The sequence below is a fragment of the Musca vetustissima genome, unplaced genomic scaffold, assembly GCF_032173495.1.
Source record: "Musca vetustissima isolate MV318-11 ecotype Yass unplaced genomic scaffold, APGP_CSIRO_Mvet_v1 utg5850, whole genome shotgun sequence".
NCBI lineage: Eukaryota > Metazoa > Arthropoda > Insecta > Diptera > Muscidae > Musca > Musca vetustissima.
In genome coordinates, this window is record NW_026882399.1 from 128,322 (window position 1) to 147,859 (window position 19,538).

General features: G+C 30.2%; 1 protein-coding gene across 1 annotated transcript in view; it reads left to right on the plus strand.

Annotated features, from left to right (window-relative positions):
• LOC133328740 (homeobox protein homothorax) overlaps positions 1 to 19,538 on the plus strand; it is a 176,388-nt gene that overhangs the window by 12,040 nt on the left and 144,810 nt on the right. The window contains exons 2-4 of the mRNA XM_061537287.1: positions 1,820 to 2,106; positions 6,778 to 6,919; positions 17,980 to 18,030. Coding sequence (XP_061393271.1) covers positions 1,820 to 2,106; positions 6,778 to 6,919; positions 17,980 to 18,030 — 480 coding nt within the window. The remainder of the gene's footprint in view (positions 1 to 1,819; positions 2,107 to 6,777; positions 6,920 to 17,979; positions 18,031 to 19,538) is intronic.

Below are 19,538 nucleotides of genomic sequence, written 5' to 3' on the forward strand. Positions count from 1 at the left end.
ACAAAATACTACCGTGCAAGACAAAGTCCAAAAAACACCATTTAAAGACAACAACAGCAACAACAACAAATTCTGTATGCAGTGTGAACTCTCAAGTTTTGTATTTTTATATAAAAAAAATATTTAATGATAAAAATCTTAACAATCATCAATGTACGTTAAGCTGGGAGAGTAGGTACTTCAACCTGCAATACCCCAACACTTTTTGCCAATATGTGGGTATGGGAAGGTAGCTAGCTAGCTGCTGATGGACTCTGACGACGTCTTGACTTCAGTTGTCGTTTTTTTGGTTCTTCAAGACGTGTTTAACATTGTCAAGTTAAAAAGTTTTAATTTTTGTTGTTGTAACAACAACATTTCTGTGCAGTTTTGCTGGTGTTGTTGTTGTACTAAACGTTTTATTAAAGTGGCGTCAAAGAAGTGTTGGCTGTTTTTGTTGTTGTTCTCAAAATCACAACAAGCCATTTAGCCATCTACGTAGTTTATTTTAAAACCGTTTTAAAAAATTTACACACACACATACATATAAATATTCCTATAGTTATAAACAAAACAAATCATTTTGTACATTTCGTATGCAAAAAACGTTAAGACGCTTGAAGTTAAGGCTGTTATTACAAGGTCAAGCTTATTAGCTGTTGTTGTTGGTCGGTTTGGTTGCTTGTTGGATGGTGTAGGAGACAACTAATGTTGCTATGAATATATGCGGTTGATTGTTATAGCACGATATGCCAGCCAATGCTCCTCTGTACTGTTGTATTTTTGATGAGAATGATGATTTTGTGTTCATGATAAGTTTTGATTTCATTTTTTTTGGTATTTTTGGTGTGTGATAAATACACGTTTTCTATGGCCATATTATGTTGTTGTTGTATTAATTTTTTTTGGGTGTTTTATGGGTGACAAGAAATTCCATTTTGATTTGGTGTGGGAATATTTTTTCATGGGGAATTTTTTTTATAAGAAATATTTTTACATATTAATTTTTTTGTTCTGCACACAAGAAAAGGCCTAGGAGCATTTTAAAATATAAAAGAAAAAGATTTGAAATGAGAAAAAAACAATTTTTTTTTAATTTTTAAAAATAAATTTAAAATTATGTTTCAGCAACATGTTGCCAAGGTCCAAAATTTAAAAAAAAAAAAAAAAAAATTGTTAAATTTAATCTACTAATAAGTTTTTGATTTTTTGAACATTTTTCGCAGTTTTACAATTTTTTCAAAAAAATGTTGCTGCAAAATGTTGCCAAAAAATTTTACAAAATTTCAACTTCATTTATATTCTCAAAAAAAGTTCTCTAGATATTAAATCTAATTTTTTACGGGGTTTTGAGCCAAAATATAAAAATAATAAAAAAAATGTTGCAGCAACATGTTGCCAAACATTTTGAAAAAATTTAGTTTTTAGTAAAAATATATTAAAATAACATAAAACCAATTAAAAATAATTATTTTGCTGTTTTTTTCTAAAAACAAAACAATGTTAAAAAAATGTTGCAGCAATATCTTGCTAAAAAAACTGACAACATTTTGTATGCATTTTTTAAGATCAATACTAGTTGAACTAATCGAAATAGCTTCAAAAGTGTTTATTTTCTTAGCTTGGTTTCCAAAATGTTGCCTCAACATGTTGCCAGAGCACAACTAATCGAAATAGCTTCCAAAGAATTTATTTTCTTAGCTTGTTTTCCAAAATGTTGCTGCAACATGTTGCTTAGAACACAAATTTCACACAATAATTTCTTTTTTCCCTATTTTTTTCCAATTTTTTATGCAAATTATTAATTATATCCTTTCTTTTCTTTCTCCAAAATTTTCAGTATGACGATGGCCTGCATGGCTATGGTATGGATTCGGGTGCTGCAGCAGCTGCCATGTATGATCCACATGTTGGTCATCGGCCGCCTGGTTTACAAGGCCTACCATCACATCATTCACCACACATGACACACGCTGCTGCAGCAGCGGCCACAGTTGGCATGCATGGCTATCATACAGCCGGTGCGGCTGGTGGCCATGGTACACCTAGTCATGTATCACCGGTTGCTAATCATTTAATGGGTGCAATACCCGAAGTACATAAACGTGATAAGGATGCTATATATGAGTAAGTATTTTATTTTCATAAAAACAAACATTTTTTTTTGATAAAAAAATAAATTTCCTTAAGAAAAAAAAAAAATCAAGAGAAGAGAAAAGGTTAAAAAAGAGAGCGCACCAGAAAGTGTAACATTTAATTAGATTAAAATTTCATTAAATTAAAAACCAATTGCCAAAATGTCATGCTCATATGACCATGACTTCTAAACTCCCATTTTTCCATCCTCTCCCCCTAATTTTATCATTTTTAAAGAGCAGCAATTCTTGTGTGCGTTTTTTAATTAAGTCCTTTCCTTAGCCTTCCTTGTAGGCGTTTTTTGTTGATCTTTTTCACACACGCGCCTTTTAAAAAAAATAATACCCTTGGCAAATTAGGGGTTACCGCCTAAACGTTTTTCCATTTTGGAGAAAGGTTTTTTTTAATAGAAATTTATTGGCCAAACACAAAAGAGGAGAGGTGCTAATTTTGTGGTATTGCCCGGCATGCCATGCCTTTCCCATTGTATACGGTGTCCCAAAACCGATCAAACACCCCAGTGAGCCAGTGTGTTTGCGCACACATCAATCATAATTTTTGTCTTCCTTTCTTCCACTTCCCTATTCCTCAAAGTGAAAAGGAGCCTAGTAATTAATCTGTTATTTATAAGAAAATAAACACAACAAGCCATTGGGAAAATGCCATCCGAAGATATTCGTCACCCTTCTTATTTGTGTTATTAATTTTTAACCACTTGGCAAACATCTTAAAGAGTGTTAACTACTTGTCAGTTATTTATTGACAGACAATGACATATTTGTCATATTTTTTTGTTATTTTGTAATGTATTCAGGAGATTGATGAAGTACAATTGATGGCCAGACGGTTAAATTAAAAATAAATGAAGAAAATTTAAATAAATAATGCATTTAATGCTAAAGATATGATTTTACTTGTAATATGAGCATTCATTGCGTTGTGTGTATTGTAATGGGTGCAAATAATTCTCATTTGGTTCATGAGCGAATTTTATTTGCAATTTTTGCTTTTTAGGATTGAAATGCCTTATGCAGTTTTGGATTTTCTCACCTTCTTTAAATTTTTCCCATAAAAAAGTAATTTTTAGCTAAAAATATTTTTTTTGGTTGTAATTTGTGCTTTCATTGCCTTGTGTGGATCTGAATAGTTACCAATAATTCTCATTTAGTTGAGGAGTAAATTTAAATTACTCTTTTTAGTTCGGTGGAATTGTATTCTCTATCTATTTTGTATTCCATTCCCTTTTTCCAATAAATAATATTTTGTTTGGCCAAAAATATTTCTTTACATGTAATTTGTGCTTTCATTGCCATCTGGGCCTCTGAATAAGGGCCAATAATTATCATTTACTTGAGGAGAATTTTTTGTTACCGAATTTCTAACTTGGGATTATTTTTCCTGGCTAATTGTGTGATTTTCTCCTCAGAATTAATTTTTCTGTTAGGAAATTATTGGTTTTTGAGTTGAATTATGTTTTCACTTGTAATATGTGACTTCAATGCCATGTGAGCATTTAAATATGTGTTCATAATTTTGATTTTGGTCCCCGGAATTATTTTTTCTTTTAAGAAAATAATTATTTTTGAGTTCAAGTATGTTTTCACTTGTAATGTGTGACTTCATTGCATTGTGAGCATTCAAATAAGTGCCCATAATTCTCATTCAGTTTGTATGGAGATTTATATTCTATTTTCCCCTTTTTGGGGATTGAATTCGATTGAATTCTCACTTAAAACTATGTTTTATGGGATTCCATTTGCCTTGTGTATATTTTTGTGAGCCCATAATTCCCATTCAGTTTGGGTAGACATGTATCTCCTCTTTTTATTCCCTTTTTTGATGTGCTGATTATCATTTCTTGTATTCCCCTGGGTAATTATGTTATTTCCTCCCCCTCTCTGTTCTCAGCATTGTTTTAGTCATTATCAATTAACACTTTCCAGTAGAGCAAAGCTCCACTGCAAAAAAACCATGGCATTTGCAGTTTTTTCGTTTTATTGTCCCAATCATAAAACTTAATTATTACGGAAGAATTCTGCAACGAACCTGTGAGATAACAAAATAACTTACAACATTTAAGCGAAGTTGTTGAATATAAGCATTTAAGTTGTGGATTTTTTCTTCCACTACAACTTTTTCTTGTTGTTGGCTGGATGGCTTGCTCCGCTAACATGCTCTTTTTTCATTATTAAGAACTTAACACCTTTTTTGTACCTGTGTGTGGTGGATATTTACCTTTTGCAGTTGCAGTCGTACTCCCAGGGGAGACAAAAAAACGAAACAGAAAGGTAAATATCACACTTCAGCTATAATTACACACAGGGCATATAGAGCAGAAGGTCCCTTTAATAAAGTGACAAGTGTAGGGTCCAAAAAAAGAAAGAAAAAAAAAACAGAAAACATAAACCAAAAATTGATTGTCATTTTATTAAGTGGAAGAGATCTCTAAGGGAGGGAGGTTAGAAAATAAAATACTTAACATAAATTGTTATTAGAAGACCCAAAAAACAACTTAAAAGGGAAGCAGTTAAAATGACCATTTGAAATACTAATTGAAAAATTATAGAGGGCAAAACATTTTTAGGGGTAAGAAAAAACGCTCTTCAGGTGCAATTTGTAGAACTTTTGTAGCCAGTCACCCGGCTTGACCAGCAAACCGGAAAGTGAGCAAACATAAATGGCCAGTGAGTGGTAGTAGTTGTAGTTTTGTATTATTTTTTCATATGTAAAAAAAACCATCGAGCAGATGTTTTCCCTTCATGAATACATATGCATAACTAAATGCTACACTGTGGCAAATTTGCATATGGTTAGGTACACACACAAAACACAAAAAATCATTTATCATTTGAGAAAAGCAACCAACAACAACCAAAAAAATAAATTCTAATTCTATCGTAAAATAAAACAATTTGTCATTTTTTTACAATTGTTCACACACACATAGAGAGAAACCCATCATCCCCAAGATTTTGGCATGTGAAGCCCCCTTAATGAATATGAAAACAACAGCAAGACACAACAAAAAAACCTATCAACAAATATGTCCAAACTGTCAACAATGACATTGCAAAATGACATGGCAAATGGCAAGTGAGAAAATGAGCTCTTCTGTAGAGAGAATCTCTACTCTCATTTTCTCTTTTTTTGTCTAGAGATGTCACAAAGAGATGCTTATTTTTGAACGATATTTTTTGTGTGTCGAAAACCCCCAAACAATGAACAAATTTTTTTTTGACAGTTAAAAAGATGGTAATAAATTATCAATGAAAACCAGCAGCAACAACAAAAACGGCAAAGGAAACAACCATAGATAATGGCCAGGGAGGCCAGACTGCCAGCCAGCCATCGAGGAGAAAAGAGCAGTTTACCCAAAGAGAGCCGAGCAAAAAATGTATATCTGTTTATGCCAATGTTTACATACAGTAGTCTTTTATAAAATTCCAACAACAACAACGAGCCTCTACAACAATATGAGCAAAGATTTATTACAATTTCGTGCATTTAAAACAGGCCTCCTTGTCAAAACACTTTTGCACACATTTGTTGCTGCTGTTTGTTGGTTGCCGGTTTTGCTGCTGCCTGCCACACTCATATGGTGCAGCAGTAATGATGGGAAAGGGGGTTGGGGCGGCGCTGTTGGTGTTTGATATTGACTTTCAGCGAGAGAGCGAAACCAGAGCAAACTTGTTGATTTTCAAACAAAATTTTAAAATTTATGGCGAACCTACCAAAGCAGCAAATTTATTTAGATTTTTTTGGCGGGAAATTCCAATTTTTATTATTACCAAATATGGTTGGGAATTTCCTCCCACCTTGTCTATAGAATCACTATTCCACATTACAACAATTTTCAATTTTAATTTATGGCATTTATTACCTTCATACGTACACTACATCCCGTGGTGTTGCAAGCGCCAGCCACCGAACCACATTTCCCTTTCCAATCAAGGAAACTCACCATGCCAACTCATAATTAGCCATGTTTTTTTCTTCTTCTATTACTGCATTTACTCCTTCCTCTCTTGTTCTTCTTCTTGTTTTGCCTCTATATGAGTGCCATGATCGAATTCTAAAATCATCTAAAATTGGCATTTCTGTTTTTTTTTGAGAAATGCATAGCATTTCCTTTAACTTATGCTCTAATTAAAATACCAAATGTTAAATGCACTTCACACATACATACGTACTCACATATCCACAAGTATGTGGTATTTAATGAGTGCTATATACTATACACACACACCAAAATAGCTATACTGAGGCGGCCTACCATTCAAGCGATGATAGGCCCCAAACGAAAAAAACTACGACACTTTCCGCATCCCTACCTCCCCGCCAAAAAAACACCACCCATGTTCTAATTATTACCCTTGGACTCGCCACAAACAGGCAGATCTCTTCCCACATGATAAAACCAGCTGCCGCAGAAGATGATGTTGTGAATGACGACGACGGCGGTTTCTTGTCGCCATTAGTGTAAACAAATTTTAAGGCAATACTGACTGACTGCTGGGCGCACTCTGCTCGATCTTCTCTGTTCATCTTGATTTTCTTTTTCGAAATCAGAAATATTTGATTTTTCAGATATCTATCTATTTTTTGTAATTTAATTTGTTTATTTTGTATTTTAAATTTTTTTCTATTTTTTTTCCTTTGCAGACATCCCCTATTCCCGCTGTTGGCACTAATATTTGAAAAATGTGAATTGGCCACATGTACGCCCAGAGAACCTGGTGTGCAAGGTGGTGATGTATGTTCGTCAGAATCGTTTAATGAAGATATTGCAATGTTTAGTAAACAGGTAAGTGGCAATTAAAATTAATAATATAAGTTTATTAACAAATAGGGAAACATTTAAAAATTATTTTTTTTAATGAAAAAAGCTCAAAATAGAACACGGCAACATGTTGCAAGTAGTATGAAAACATTAAAAATATTTCTTTCCTTGCAAAAATTTAAATTCCACTTGAAATTTGTCAAAATACTTGCAATTTGCTCTTGGCAACATGTTGCAGCAACATCAAAGTTTTATAAAATTTAAAATTTCCATAGCTCATAAAAATTATGGAAAGCTATTTTCCATTGAAAATTTGCTCAAAAACATAAAAATTGTTCTAAGCAACATGTTGCAGCAACATCAGATTCTCAAAAATATTCACTTTATAATTAAAAAAAGGCTTAAAATTACTTCAATAGCTCAGAAAAATTAAGCAAAAGTGATTTCCATTGAAAATTTGGCAAGAATCTTCCAGATTGACTTAAGCAACATGTTGCAGCAACATTTCAGAAACTTCAATTTAATGGCTTTAAACTTAAAAAAACGGCAAACAGAACATCAGCAGCTTAAAAAAATTAAGCAAAGCCATTTCATATTAGAAATATGTTGAAAAATAAGTAAATTGCCTTAAGCAACATGTTGCAGCAACATTTCAGAAACTGAAATTTTATGATTTTAAAATTTGAAAATTGCTTAGCTTACCTTTAGTTGCTCAAAAATATTAAGAAAAATTGTTTGCCATAGAAAAATTGCCAAAAAGCATGCAAAGTGTCTTCAGCAACATGTTGCTGCAAAATTTTTAAAAGTGAAAATACAAGATTTTTAATTAAAAAGAATGCTTACAATGCCGGATCAACTCAAAAAAAATTAAGCAAAACTATTTTCTATTGGAAATGCGCCTATAAAAAGGCTATTGTGTCAGGCAACATGTTGCAGCAACATTTCTTTATTAATGAAAGCTTTTTCAAATAATCAATTGAGATCAATTAATTTTAAAAATTCAAAATAATTCAATAAATTATTTAATGTTATAAAATATGATTTAATAATTTTTTTAAGTAATTTTATAAAAAATTTCTGCAACATGTTGCTGCAACATTTTTTTAAAATTGCTTATTTTTGTAGAATTCTTCAGAAATCGTTTATAAATGGCATTTATATTGCTTTAATAAATTTTTAGAGCTTTTGTATGACAAAATTTTCGCAACATGTTGCTGCAACATTTTTTTTCAAATTTTTTGTCTTTTACCAAAAATCATAAAAATTTATTTTTTCTCATATTTGATATTGCTTATCAATTTTTAAAGGCAATTTTTACAAAGTTGGAATTTTTCTTCGCAACATGTTGCAGCAACAAATTTAATGTTTTTTCCCTACTTGTCTGATGATGTATACCCTATCTTCTCGGCGTTTTTTTGTATCTGCTCTAAAATGATGATGAGTCCCAAAGTGAATCACTTAAAAAGATAGAATGTGTTTTATTATTTCTTGTTGTTGTTGTTGTTTTTGTACCAGTTTCCTTTTTGGTTTGCCACATGTGTGTATATATGTGTGCGTACACTCTCTATGCTTTAAATATCTTACAATAATGATGATCTTTATTTTCTGGCACTTCATTAATCATCGCTACAAAACAGCCAAAACGACGACGACGTCATTTAAAGTTGTTTCGGTTTTTTTTCATTTTTTTTCAATTCTATTCCCTACAATTCTTTGTGTTGTTTAATGTTGTTTTGGCTGGGGGTTTCTTTGTGTGGAATTGTAGAAAAAAAAACAACAATTTCTGAATTCAACATATGATCGGTTAAAGTAAAAGAATACCCCAACACCACCACCGAACAACATCAAGACCATCATCTTGGCATCATGATCATTAAATACCAAAGCACCCTCATCATGAAATGAACAGATTAACCCATTAAGTTCGTTCACAAAAATGTGTTCACAAATGAAAATCATTTTGATTTTGCGTCAACCAACTGGTGCTGGTGTTAATAATAATTGAGGCTGAAAAATTCTTAACACTCTTGGCAGCCAGGCAAATGTGCTGTTGTTGTTGTTTGGGGTGGTTGGTTTGGCGATCCGACAAATCTCTTCAGTGGCCTAATGTATGGCATTATAAATACAATGTGTCTTCTAAAATACACAATGAACAAAAAAATCAACTTTATGACTGTTCATCTCATCCTGCACTAAACATGCATATGATGAGCATCATTCACGACAATGTTCCATTTCTGACGGCGACCACGATGAAGAAGAAGAAGAAGATGTTGATGCTTCTGCTGCCGACGACCGCAATGATTTTAATCTCTTGATTTCTCTCATGAATTTTAAAAATATCACTTTTTTTAAATAAAACATTTTTTTAGCTGCATCATTAGTAAAGCTAACACCACAACAACACACGACCAAGACGAAAACGTCGAAGACGACGACTATGGCCACTAAGGCTAAATGACAACGATTGCCTAAACGTCGAAACAAATTTTTAGATGACATCGTAAAAAAAGCATTGGCATTAATTTTTTGTTTTTCATTTTCGAATGACAACAAATTTTTTTGGGGTATTCAAAATAAAATCGACAGATATTTTTTTTTTTTGGTTTTGAAAAAAAAAAATTAGAAATTCTATTTTTAAATATTTTTTAAAATATTTTCTTTCTTATTGGTAAATTAATTTATTAGGAAATTTATTTTCTTTTTTCGTTTTGGTTAATATGGAAATTTGTTAGCAGCAGTTTGATAAATTTCACAAAACTGTCAAAAATTTCAATGATGCCTAAATAAAATCATCAGTTTCCTCTGATGGTACTCAAGATATGAGTAAAAAATTAAAGAAAGAGAGAGGGGGGAATGGGGGTCCATCTCCCTATTAAATGCAAACAAAAACCATTATGTGTTTCTTTACAAAACAGATGAAATTTATGTGGCAAAAAATACATTTGCCAAGTATATTTTTATGGCCAATGGTAAAAATAACAACAACAACAAAAATGCGAAAAACAGAAGAAGACCAAGACGAACTGAAGAAGTAAAAAAAAATCCAAAAACATTTTATGGGCAACTACTGGCGGTTGGTACTGGCCCTCAAATGTTGATGAGGTGCCAGCAATGATGGTTTATTTAATGCATTTTTGAGCGAGAGCAGTCTCTTTGCCTCTCTCTTCTCAAAATATTTCATATAAAAATAGTTTTGAAAACTTTAATGGGCAGAGAGTCATTTTTCGAACATTAGCAACTTCATATATGAAGATCATCAGGCAGTCAAACAGGCAAATATTCTGACAGACAAGCACACATATAGAACGAATATTTCTTAGAGGTTACAGCCTTGTGGACACCCTGAATAACAATTCGAGGCAGTTTGGAATGCAGTTTTATTTTCATATTTATTTTTTCTCAAAATACCATCAATTATTTAAATGACATTCCCCTTCCCCCCTATGCAACACTTTCTACAAACAGCCACCCCACCCACTTCTTACCCTCCAAAAAAATTATTTTATTTTTTCATAACACCATATTTAATACATCTGGTTTGGTTAAGTTAAATTAGGAAACCCTCCACTTCATAATGAGCCGGGGAACCAGCTCCAGTCTCATTTTTGTTGTTGTTGTTTTTTCTTTATTCTTCTTAATTTCTGTCTGGTCTGCTTAAGTCTTGTTTTATTAATGTAGTTCTGCTTGAGCGTTTAACACAATTTCGTTAAACAGAAAATAAAATTAATAAGAATCTTCTCGCGCCAAGTGCTAAACACATGGTTATGTCATAAAAATAACGAGACAAGCCGGACCGAAGAACAGCCAAGCAAAGCCAGTGAGACTAACTGGCTGGCTGGCGGGCACATGGAGACAATTGAAGAGCATCCCTCACAGATAATCTTGAAAAGTAATTTGAGATTTTTTCTTGGTGGCAGTTAATTCTGGGGAAAAATTAAAAATAATGTTTTAAAAACATATTTAAATAATAAAAAAAAAATTAAATAAAAAATATTTTTAAAAAAATTTCAAAATTAAAATAAAAAATATTAAATAAAATTAATTAATTAATTTAAAATGATCACAATACTTGATTTTGTTATATTTGAAATAATTTTAATTTTTTTTTATAAAAAAAAATTTTTAAAAAATTAAAAAAAAAAATTTTTAAAAAAATTAAAAAAAAAAAATTTAAAAGCTAAAAATTATGATTTTTAAAATATGTGGTTTTTGCTTTGTTTTTTTAATTTAAAAATATATTTTTTTTATAAAAAAAATCTTAAAAGTACAATTTTTTTGAAAATTTTCGGTAATTTTTACATATCGATAAATTCGCCTTTTACTAATTTATTTACTATTTTTTAATATAATCAATATTTATTATTTCCTTCAATTTTTACATAAAAAATACAACTTATCGAAATTTTTTGTTATCGATAAAATTCGATAATTTTTTTTTTTATTGCATTTTAACATGTTTTCTTTAATTTATTATCATTTATTTATGTTTATCTCACCTTTTGAGGTCATTTATTTACGTTAGAGCGAAATTTATCGATTGTTTTGGTTTTCGATTTTTTTTTAATTTTTTGAAAGTAATTTATTTTCTTACTTTGCTTTGATTTTTTCTTCAATTTTTAATGTAATTTATTTTTTTTTTCATTTTTTTAAGTAATTTATTTGTGTTTTTTTTCAATTTTTTTTAAGTATTTTTTTTTTTGTGAAAATTTGAAAACAATCAATCTTTGTGCTTAATTTCCTTTATGTTGCAACAATTTTAAATTGGATTTTGTGATTAACATTCCTTTCGATATTTTAACCCAAAAAAAAGACAACAACAACACAAAACATCAAATGAATTCGAATAACAACAACAATATCAAAAACAACAAAATTTAGTATTTTCAAAATGTTATAAGGTCGTATAGAACATTTATATAAATTTCAACAGAAAAAAACAACAAATGAAATTTATTTGAGATTTGAAAGCAGGTACCATTTTCAACACAAATCTTCCCAAAATGCAGGGCTGGCTGATCATCATCATCATTGTGATCGTTTTCAGTTTTTAATGCGTTTGTTTTTTTTGTATTTTTTTCGGAACATTCCATCCATTGAAGAAAAAAGGTTTTAATCTCTTTTGTGTTTAAGCAACAATTTCATTGTTTTGAAAATAAGACGAAAAAAATTGAGTTCAGGATTAAAAAAAATCACAACAACAAAAATCTTTCATAAATGCCTCCGTGTTCGGGTTCTCAACCCTTAAAGGTTTTAAATTTCCTTTAAAAGGTTGGGTTGTATTGTCTAAGGATTCCTGCCTTTCAGAACGTAATAAGTCTTGTTTTTTATTTCTTTTGTTGTTTTGAAACCGTTAAAATGAGCAACAGCAAAAATATTTAAATGCCATTGTTTTGAATTCTTTACAAAAATATGCTAGAAAGGGTAGGGGTAGGGACTTTTAATTGTTTGACCATATGCAACAGTGTTGCACATGGTGTTAGAAGTAATAGAATTGCGCATTTTGTTTTTCAAAATTGTGTATGAAAAATTTGTGGGGTGTTTCAAATATTTTGGTATTTTTTTTTTAAAGAAAAAAATCTATAATTTTCCTTTACTCTTTTTTGAAAGAATTATTTCAAGAAAATTAGATTTTCTTTAAAGAAAAAATCCTAAGGAGTAGAGAGCCAATAAAAAAACCTTTTCCTTTTAATATTTTGCCCTACCGTGGCTCCCAGCAAATAAATAAAAATTATTTAAATAATTTTTTTTTAAAGAACAAATTTCCATGGCGCCCAATTTGGAATGTGTGAATTATTAAATTATAAAAATTTGATTTATAATACCCATTTATGTGTGTAACTAAATGTAATAATTTATTTTATTTATTTATTTTTTTCTTCGTGTTGTTGTTGTCCAAACATTATGATTTAATGCATTTTATATATAAACATATATTGAAAAAGACTCTTGCAGTCTCAGCTCTATGACAAATTAGCTTGATTAAAGGTTAATTTGTGGCGAAACCATAATTTATAATATTTTTTTTTTAAATTTCTTGTTGTTGTTGTTATTTTTCTTCCTCCTCATAAAACTGGCCATTACTCAAAACTTTGATTTGATGGTTTCAATTTTGCAGTTTGTTTTTTGTCCATTTTGCTTTGGTGGCTTTTACACGTCTACTGTGTGTTATTTTTTTTTATAATACCCCTGCGTCTAAGGCCCTCATAAATTTTCATAAATCTAAAAGTAATACTCGGAGCTACCGCACATGTCAAATCACAACACTATAAAATTGTATTTTTATATTGCGTTTTCGTTATTTTTTATTTTATATTGGGGGTTTTATACGAAGTCAAAAAGATATTATTGAGTGGCCGACTGACTGGTTATAAAAATAATAACTACTGGGTATTTATTTGTTACAGGTTGTTGATATACTAAATAAAATAAAAAATAATAGTTTCTTTCTAACAAAGTAAATAATAACAATAATTTTTTTTTGCAATGACTTCCTTAGATCTTTTTTTTAATTTTTTTTATTTTTTTCAAAAGCCCAAATAATAAAAAAAATTATGGTGTTTAGATTTTTTTTGTTTAAAATTTCATTTTTCGGTATATGATTCAATCAATTAACCTTAATATTCTCACGTGATTACCAACACCATGCAGATAAGATTTGAAAATTTTTCTTTCTAAAGTGAGGGGGCAAAATACTTCTGTGTTTTTTTAACCAGAAGTACCAAAGAAGATTTTTTGTCGCCTAGCTGGCGCCTCTACATATATTCTTTCCCAATACCATTTGCTCTTTATTATCTTCAGTGTTTATCATTGAAAGAAAGATATTTCATTACACAAAACCAAAAACGTACCAAAAAAAAATCTACAAATCTAAAAAAGATTACCTTGATTGTTTGGTTAAACTAGAGCAAAACACATGCTGCCAAACAAACCAATAATGTTATCTTCAAAAAACAACAACAATTTCTTTTTTGGTAACACATTTTTTTTCGTTGAGTGTAGATTTCAAACTGCAGGGTATCATCATACTGCTGATGATTACATGTTTATGGCCCCGGGTTTATGGTCAACCTGAACACAACATATTGTCGTCTCTTGGCCCCCCACCCCACCTCAACAAATAAAGCTCAGACATGTAGGCCTATGCAACAACAGAAGCTAATATCACACACACACAAATCATAAAGATAACAAGTGGTGCGCCTGATGAAGGGTGGCCAACATTTGGAGCTGCATTCCAACAACAACAACAATCACATTACATAGCTAATAATTGTAATAATTTCTTGTTGTAATATTTATTTAAAGAAAAAAAATAAAATGTGAACATTGCGTTATAGATGGCTACAGTCAGAGAGAGCCCAAAACATGTGTTAATATTTGTGTTTGGATGAGTGGCATTTTATTTGCTCTGTTTTTTCCAGTGGGCTTCATTATCTTTACAACACTTGAAGCAGCAATTGCTGCTGCTACCTATATCTAACCACCTTCACCAGCACGACACTAGACAGTAGACAATGAACGAAAAACAAACCAAACAAAACAGAAAACGGTATTACTTAAACATTAACTGCTACCATAAAAATTGTGTGTGTATGCTCATAGGTTTCAGATAATTTTTTGAGTAATCCCAGGAATTGTTGCTGCAAAGTGTCAATATTTATTAACAACAGAGATTTCTAGCAGTAGTTTCATTATTTGCTTTTCCAAACTCAGGTTACTTTCTCTCTCTCTCGAGAATTGAATGAAATCCCAAATATTTAAAAAAAGATTTTCGATAAAACTTCTAGATACCTTTTAAACATCCGGTAGTTGGGCCAACACAAATAATAAATAAACCAAAACCTTAAAAACAAAATAGACAAGACATGAAATTATTACCCAAATTTGTGATAAGATAAGAGATTATGAAAAGTATTTAAATTTGGCAACATGTTAATATAATTATTCAAAAGATTCTTTAAAAGAGAAGAAAAATACAAATATTTATAAAGTAATAAACCTTAGCAACATTTTCTGCTTTGGCAACATGTTGTTAAAGTATTCAGAATTTAGTTTCCAATTATTTTTTAAATAAAAAACAAATAAAAAAACCAATAATTTTTTGAATTTTTATAAAGAAAATAGCCTTAGCAACATTTCCCGCTTTGGCAACATGTTACTAAAATACTGTTTAGCATCATTTTGGCTTTCAGCAACATGTTGCCAAAAAAATTGCTTTTTATTAAAATTAAAATGATTTTCTAAAATTTTTTAAAATAAAAAAATGTTTGCAACATATAAAACAATTTCCTTTCCATTTTTTATATACAAAATATTTGCAACATATTTTTCTCCCTACTGGTCTCAGCAACATGTTGCCAATCCCCTATTTTGCTCTTTATTTATATATGTTTGTTATGCTTTATTCTCGTTTTTGTTTTTTGCTTTTCTTAATTTTTTTCTCAAATTTCCTACCAAAACAAAAAAAAAAAAAAAATAAATTTCTAATCATCCAACAATTTGAAGAGCATTTTCTAGCCTCCCCACTTCTCTCCCCTCTCTTGTTGCCTTGCCTTCCATGCCATGTGTAATTTATTTATAGACCAGAGCAATAACATTGCCGACATGATTTTTTCGTTTTTTTTTTGTGGCACAAACGTCTCATGCTGTGAATTTACTTGTTAAAATGATTTATGTATTTTTAAAAACCTCTAGTAGAGAAGAGCAACAAAATACAACTTTTTTTCAAAATAGAAAAAAGTACAACAACAATAACAACTAAATAAATACTTACATTATTTGCGGGATGAAATATGAAACTGGATTTTTGGGGCTGAAAAAAATTTGAAATAAAAATTAATAATTAAGAAATAATTAAAAATTAAAGAAATTGGAAAAAAATAAAAACAACAATTTTAAAAAAAATATTTTCAAAAATTTATAAAAAAAACAATTTTAAGAAATGTATAAAAAAATAAATTTCAAAAAAAAAAAATAAAAAAAAAAAATTTTTAAAAATTTATAAAAAAAAAAAATTTTCAAAAAAAATAAAAAATATTTTGAAAATATATAAAAAAAATTTCAAAAGTTTATAAAAAAATAATTTTCAAAAATTTATAAAAAACAATTTCAAAAAATTATAGAAAATAATATTCGAAAATATATAAAAAAAAAAAAATTTTCATAAAAAAAAAATAATATTCGAAAATTTAAAAAAAAAACAATTTTCATAAAAAAATAATTTCCAAAATTTTGAATAATTTTTTTTAAAATTTTTTATTTTAAAAAAAATTGCATTTTTTGTGAGATTTTTTTATTTTTCCCTTTAAAAAAATATGCCTTGTTCTTTGCTCTTTGTCCCCTTCTTTTGGGAAAACCATTTTCTTTTTCCCAATACCTCAATTGTTTTTTTTATTTTTCAATATCGGAAAAAATACATTTTGTTAGAAAGAGAAGGCACTACTCTTTCTTACTTTGTTATGTATGGTGGCCCAGCATAGAATTTGCATTTTTTTAGTTCGCTTTTACCATATTATTATAATTGTTATGGTTAAAGGGGTTATTTTTTTTTTGTTTCTACTTCTTCTTCTTCTTGTTCAAAAAAATACTCCTAACCTATAATCAAATATGGTTTACTCACAATGGCTAACTGGCTGGCTGTATGGATGGCTAACTGGCATTTACTGCTTGGTTGCCATTCGTTTCAGCTGCAATTTGGTTGCCTTTGTTTGGTGGGAGGGGTAGCTATTTGGGTACCCACAAGCAAATGATTGATGTTGTTTCTTTTTGATCTTGGGGTTCAATAGTATTTTTTTATTTTTGTGATTTTTTTTAATATTTACAAAAAAATTGTATTTTTTTTCTTTAAAGTTTACAAATATTGCCGATTGTTTTCTAGAGCTTTTTGGCATTTACGGGGGGATTTTTGGTTGTGTTTTTGTTTTTATTTTTTTGTTATTGTTGTTGCTGTTGTGGCCAACAGCAGATATAAACAATAATATTAGTGGAATACCACCTTTAATGATTTATGGCCATCATTAGTCTCACACATGTGTTTTTGCAGTTGGGGATTCTTTCACTGCCACACGGCTGGGAGTGCTCTGGCTGAGGTGTTGTTGTTTTTATTATTATTTTGGCCAAAAGAACAACACAACATTGTCTGTCTGGTGCCTCTGAAAATCTTGTGGCTTTGCTAGTTCTTTATTTTGGATTTTTATATTTTTTGCTATTTGTTGTTGTTGTAGTTCAACTATTGTTACTAGCACAACTACTAGGTGGCATTTTTATCTATTTATTGCTTTGGTGATTTTTATCTAAGTGTGTGGCTTTAGCCGATTGTGTCGCCCCGTCTTCTGTTTAGGTCTTTTTGCATGTCACCACAAAACAAAACAAAAAATCGCTGTTACACATTTGCCCCACAGAGTAACAAAATAGCAGCAACAACAACACTAAATATTTTGTTGTGTTATAAAATGTACGCAAACAACACTATATAGGGTTTATTGTTGTTTTATGACATCAACCATCAAGTGTATTAAAAGCAGACACTACTAGCACAGACTGACTGAGTCAGGCAGTCAGTACAACAAATTCATACAACCAACCAACTATCTGTCATACTGACAGTCAGCACGTCAGTCATTCAGGAGAAATATGTTAAAATGCCATTCTGTTTCAAAAAAAGTGGAGAGGAGACATTGAGTCGCATGCTTATCTCTAGACATAGGGATTTCGCCTGAATTTTTATTATGGTCGGTCTTAGCATATCAACACAATTAATCCTGGCACAAAAACACACACAGAGAGAAAGAGACACTCATACACACAAGGAAATATAAGGGAAAGAAAAAAATGTGTGTGTTTGTTTACACAAAATAGGAATTAGTCATGGTTTATTTTTTTTCTAGAACAGGTAGTTTTTTTCTAGATCACCAATATCCTCATCATCTATTTTTGGTTTTTATTTTTTTTGTCCTTGTAAATCCTTTAAATTACAAAGAAAATCCTTATTTTAGTTTTACCATTTTTTTGTGTAGGTGGTCCCCACTGCAATTTTTTTTCTTCAAAAAACTAATTTTTTCTCTTTTCTTTCTCTCTTACAGATCAGATCACAAAAACCCTACTACACAGCAGATCCCGAAGTAGATTCACTGGTAAGTAAAAAATACTTTTTTTATATACAAAATTTTTCAATTCAATATACCTTGACCCAAAAACTGTATTTGAAAAATTGTGTACAAATCACAGCCATAGCCATTTTTGTATTTCAAACAATTTAATTCAATTAAATTTAATAAAACAAAAATTAAAATAAATTTGTCACACACAAATGGCACACACACATACATACAAAATAATGGACAAGTAATAGAAAAAATATTATAACAGAGGAACCACAATAAAAAGAAAATTATAAGGTTATGTGGTTATTTCTTACCCGAAGGAATCTATATAGAGCTTTATACTTATGGAGGCAAATATTAAGGACCTCATGAGCAACATTTTTGCTAAGGCAAACAACGCTCCACTGCCACTGCTTGCAACAGAAATAGCCAATAAAAAGAAATTAAAAAAAAGTATGTATTTCAACGTCTAAAACTCCCTTCTTACTACCTTCAATTCTCTTATAGGAAGTGCATGTAGAGACTTACCTTAAAGGAGTTAAATATCGAGGACCCTCTAAGCTATATTTTCTTCAAGGGAAACATTCCCCTATCTTTCCCTTTTCTTTCACTCAAAAACGAACAATAAAAATTTAGAATGAAAAAGTACACATTTTAAATTTTCTTCCCAAGCTACATTTTTAATAGCTCAATTTCTCATACATGGATTGAATATAGAGACTAGCCTTAAATAAGTTAAATATTAAGCACCCTCTAAGCTAGATTTTCTTCAAAGTAATCCTTTCTCCAACTCTTCATCTTCCACCCCAAACCAACCAAAATAAAATTAAAAACGAAAAAATACACCTTTAAAATTTTCTTCCCAAATTGCCTTTTTAATACCTCAATTTCTCATATATGGAGTGCATGCAGAGTTTTGCATTAAAGGGGTTAAATGTTAAGGACCCTCTAAGTTAGATTTTATTCATAGGAACTATTCCGCTATCTCAACTTATTGCATCCAAAACGATTCACAGAAAATTTAAACGACAAATTTCATCATTTAAATTTTCTACCCAAACTCCCATTTTTATTTCCTGAATTTCTCCTATACGGAGTGCATGCAGAGTCTTGCATAGAAGGAGTTAAATATTAAGGACCCACCGCATATCTCTGAACTTAACTCTACACCCAAAAATACCAAATTAAAGTGATGACAAAAAAGTACACATTTTAAATGTTCTTTCCAAACACTCTATTTTATTTCCCCCTATTTCCAATATCTGAGTTTGATGTAGAGCCTTGCTATTAAAGAGTGAAATGTAGAGAATCTAATGGACTTCAATTCCTCTAAAGAAGTTATGCAGCTAACTTCACTCCTTACTTCGGAAAATCGCACCTAGAAAGTAACTCTATTGCTTTTTCGTTGGGCGCCACCTATATTTCATTATTTATATTAAAGCAATTGCAGCCAACTTCACGTATTAAAAACAATTCAAAATTATTCCCCTTGTTTGAAATTTTAATATTTAAAAAAAATTATTCCAGATTAAATAAAC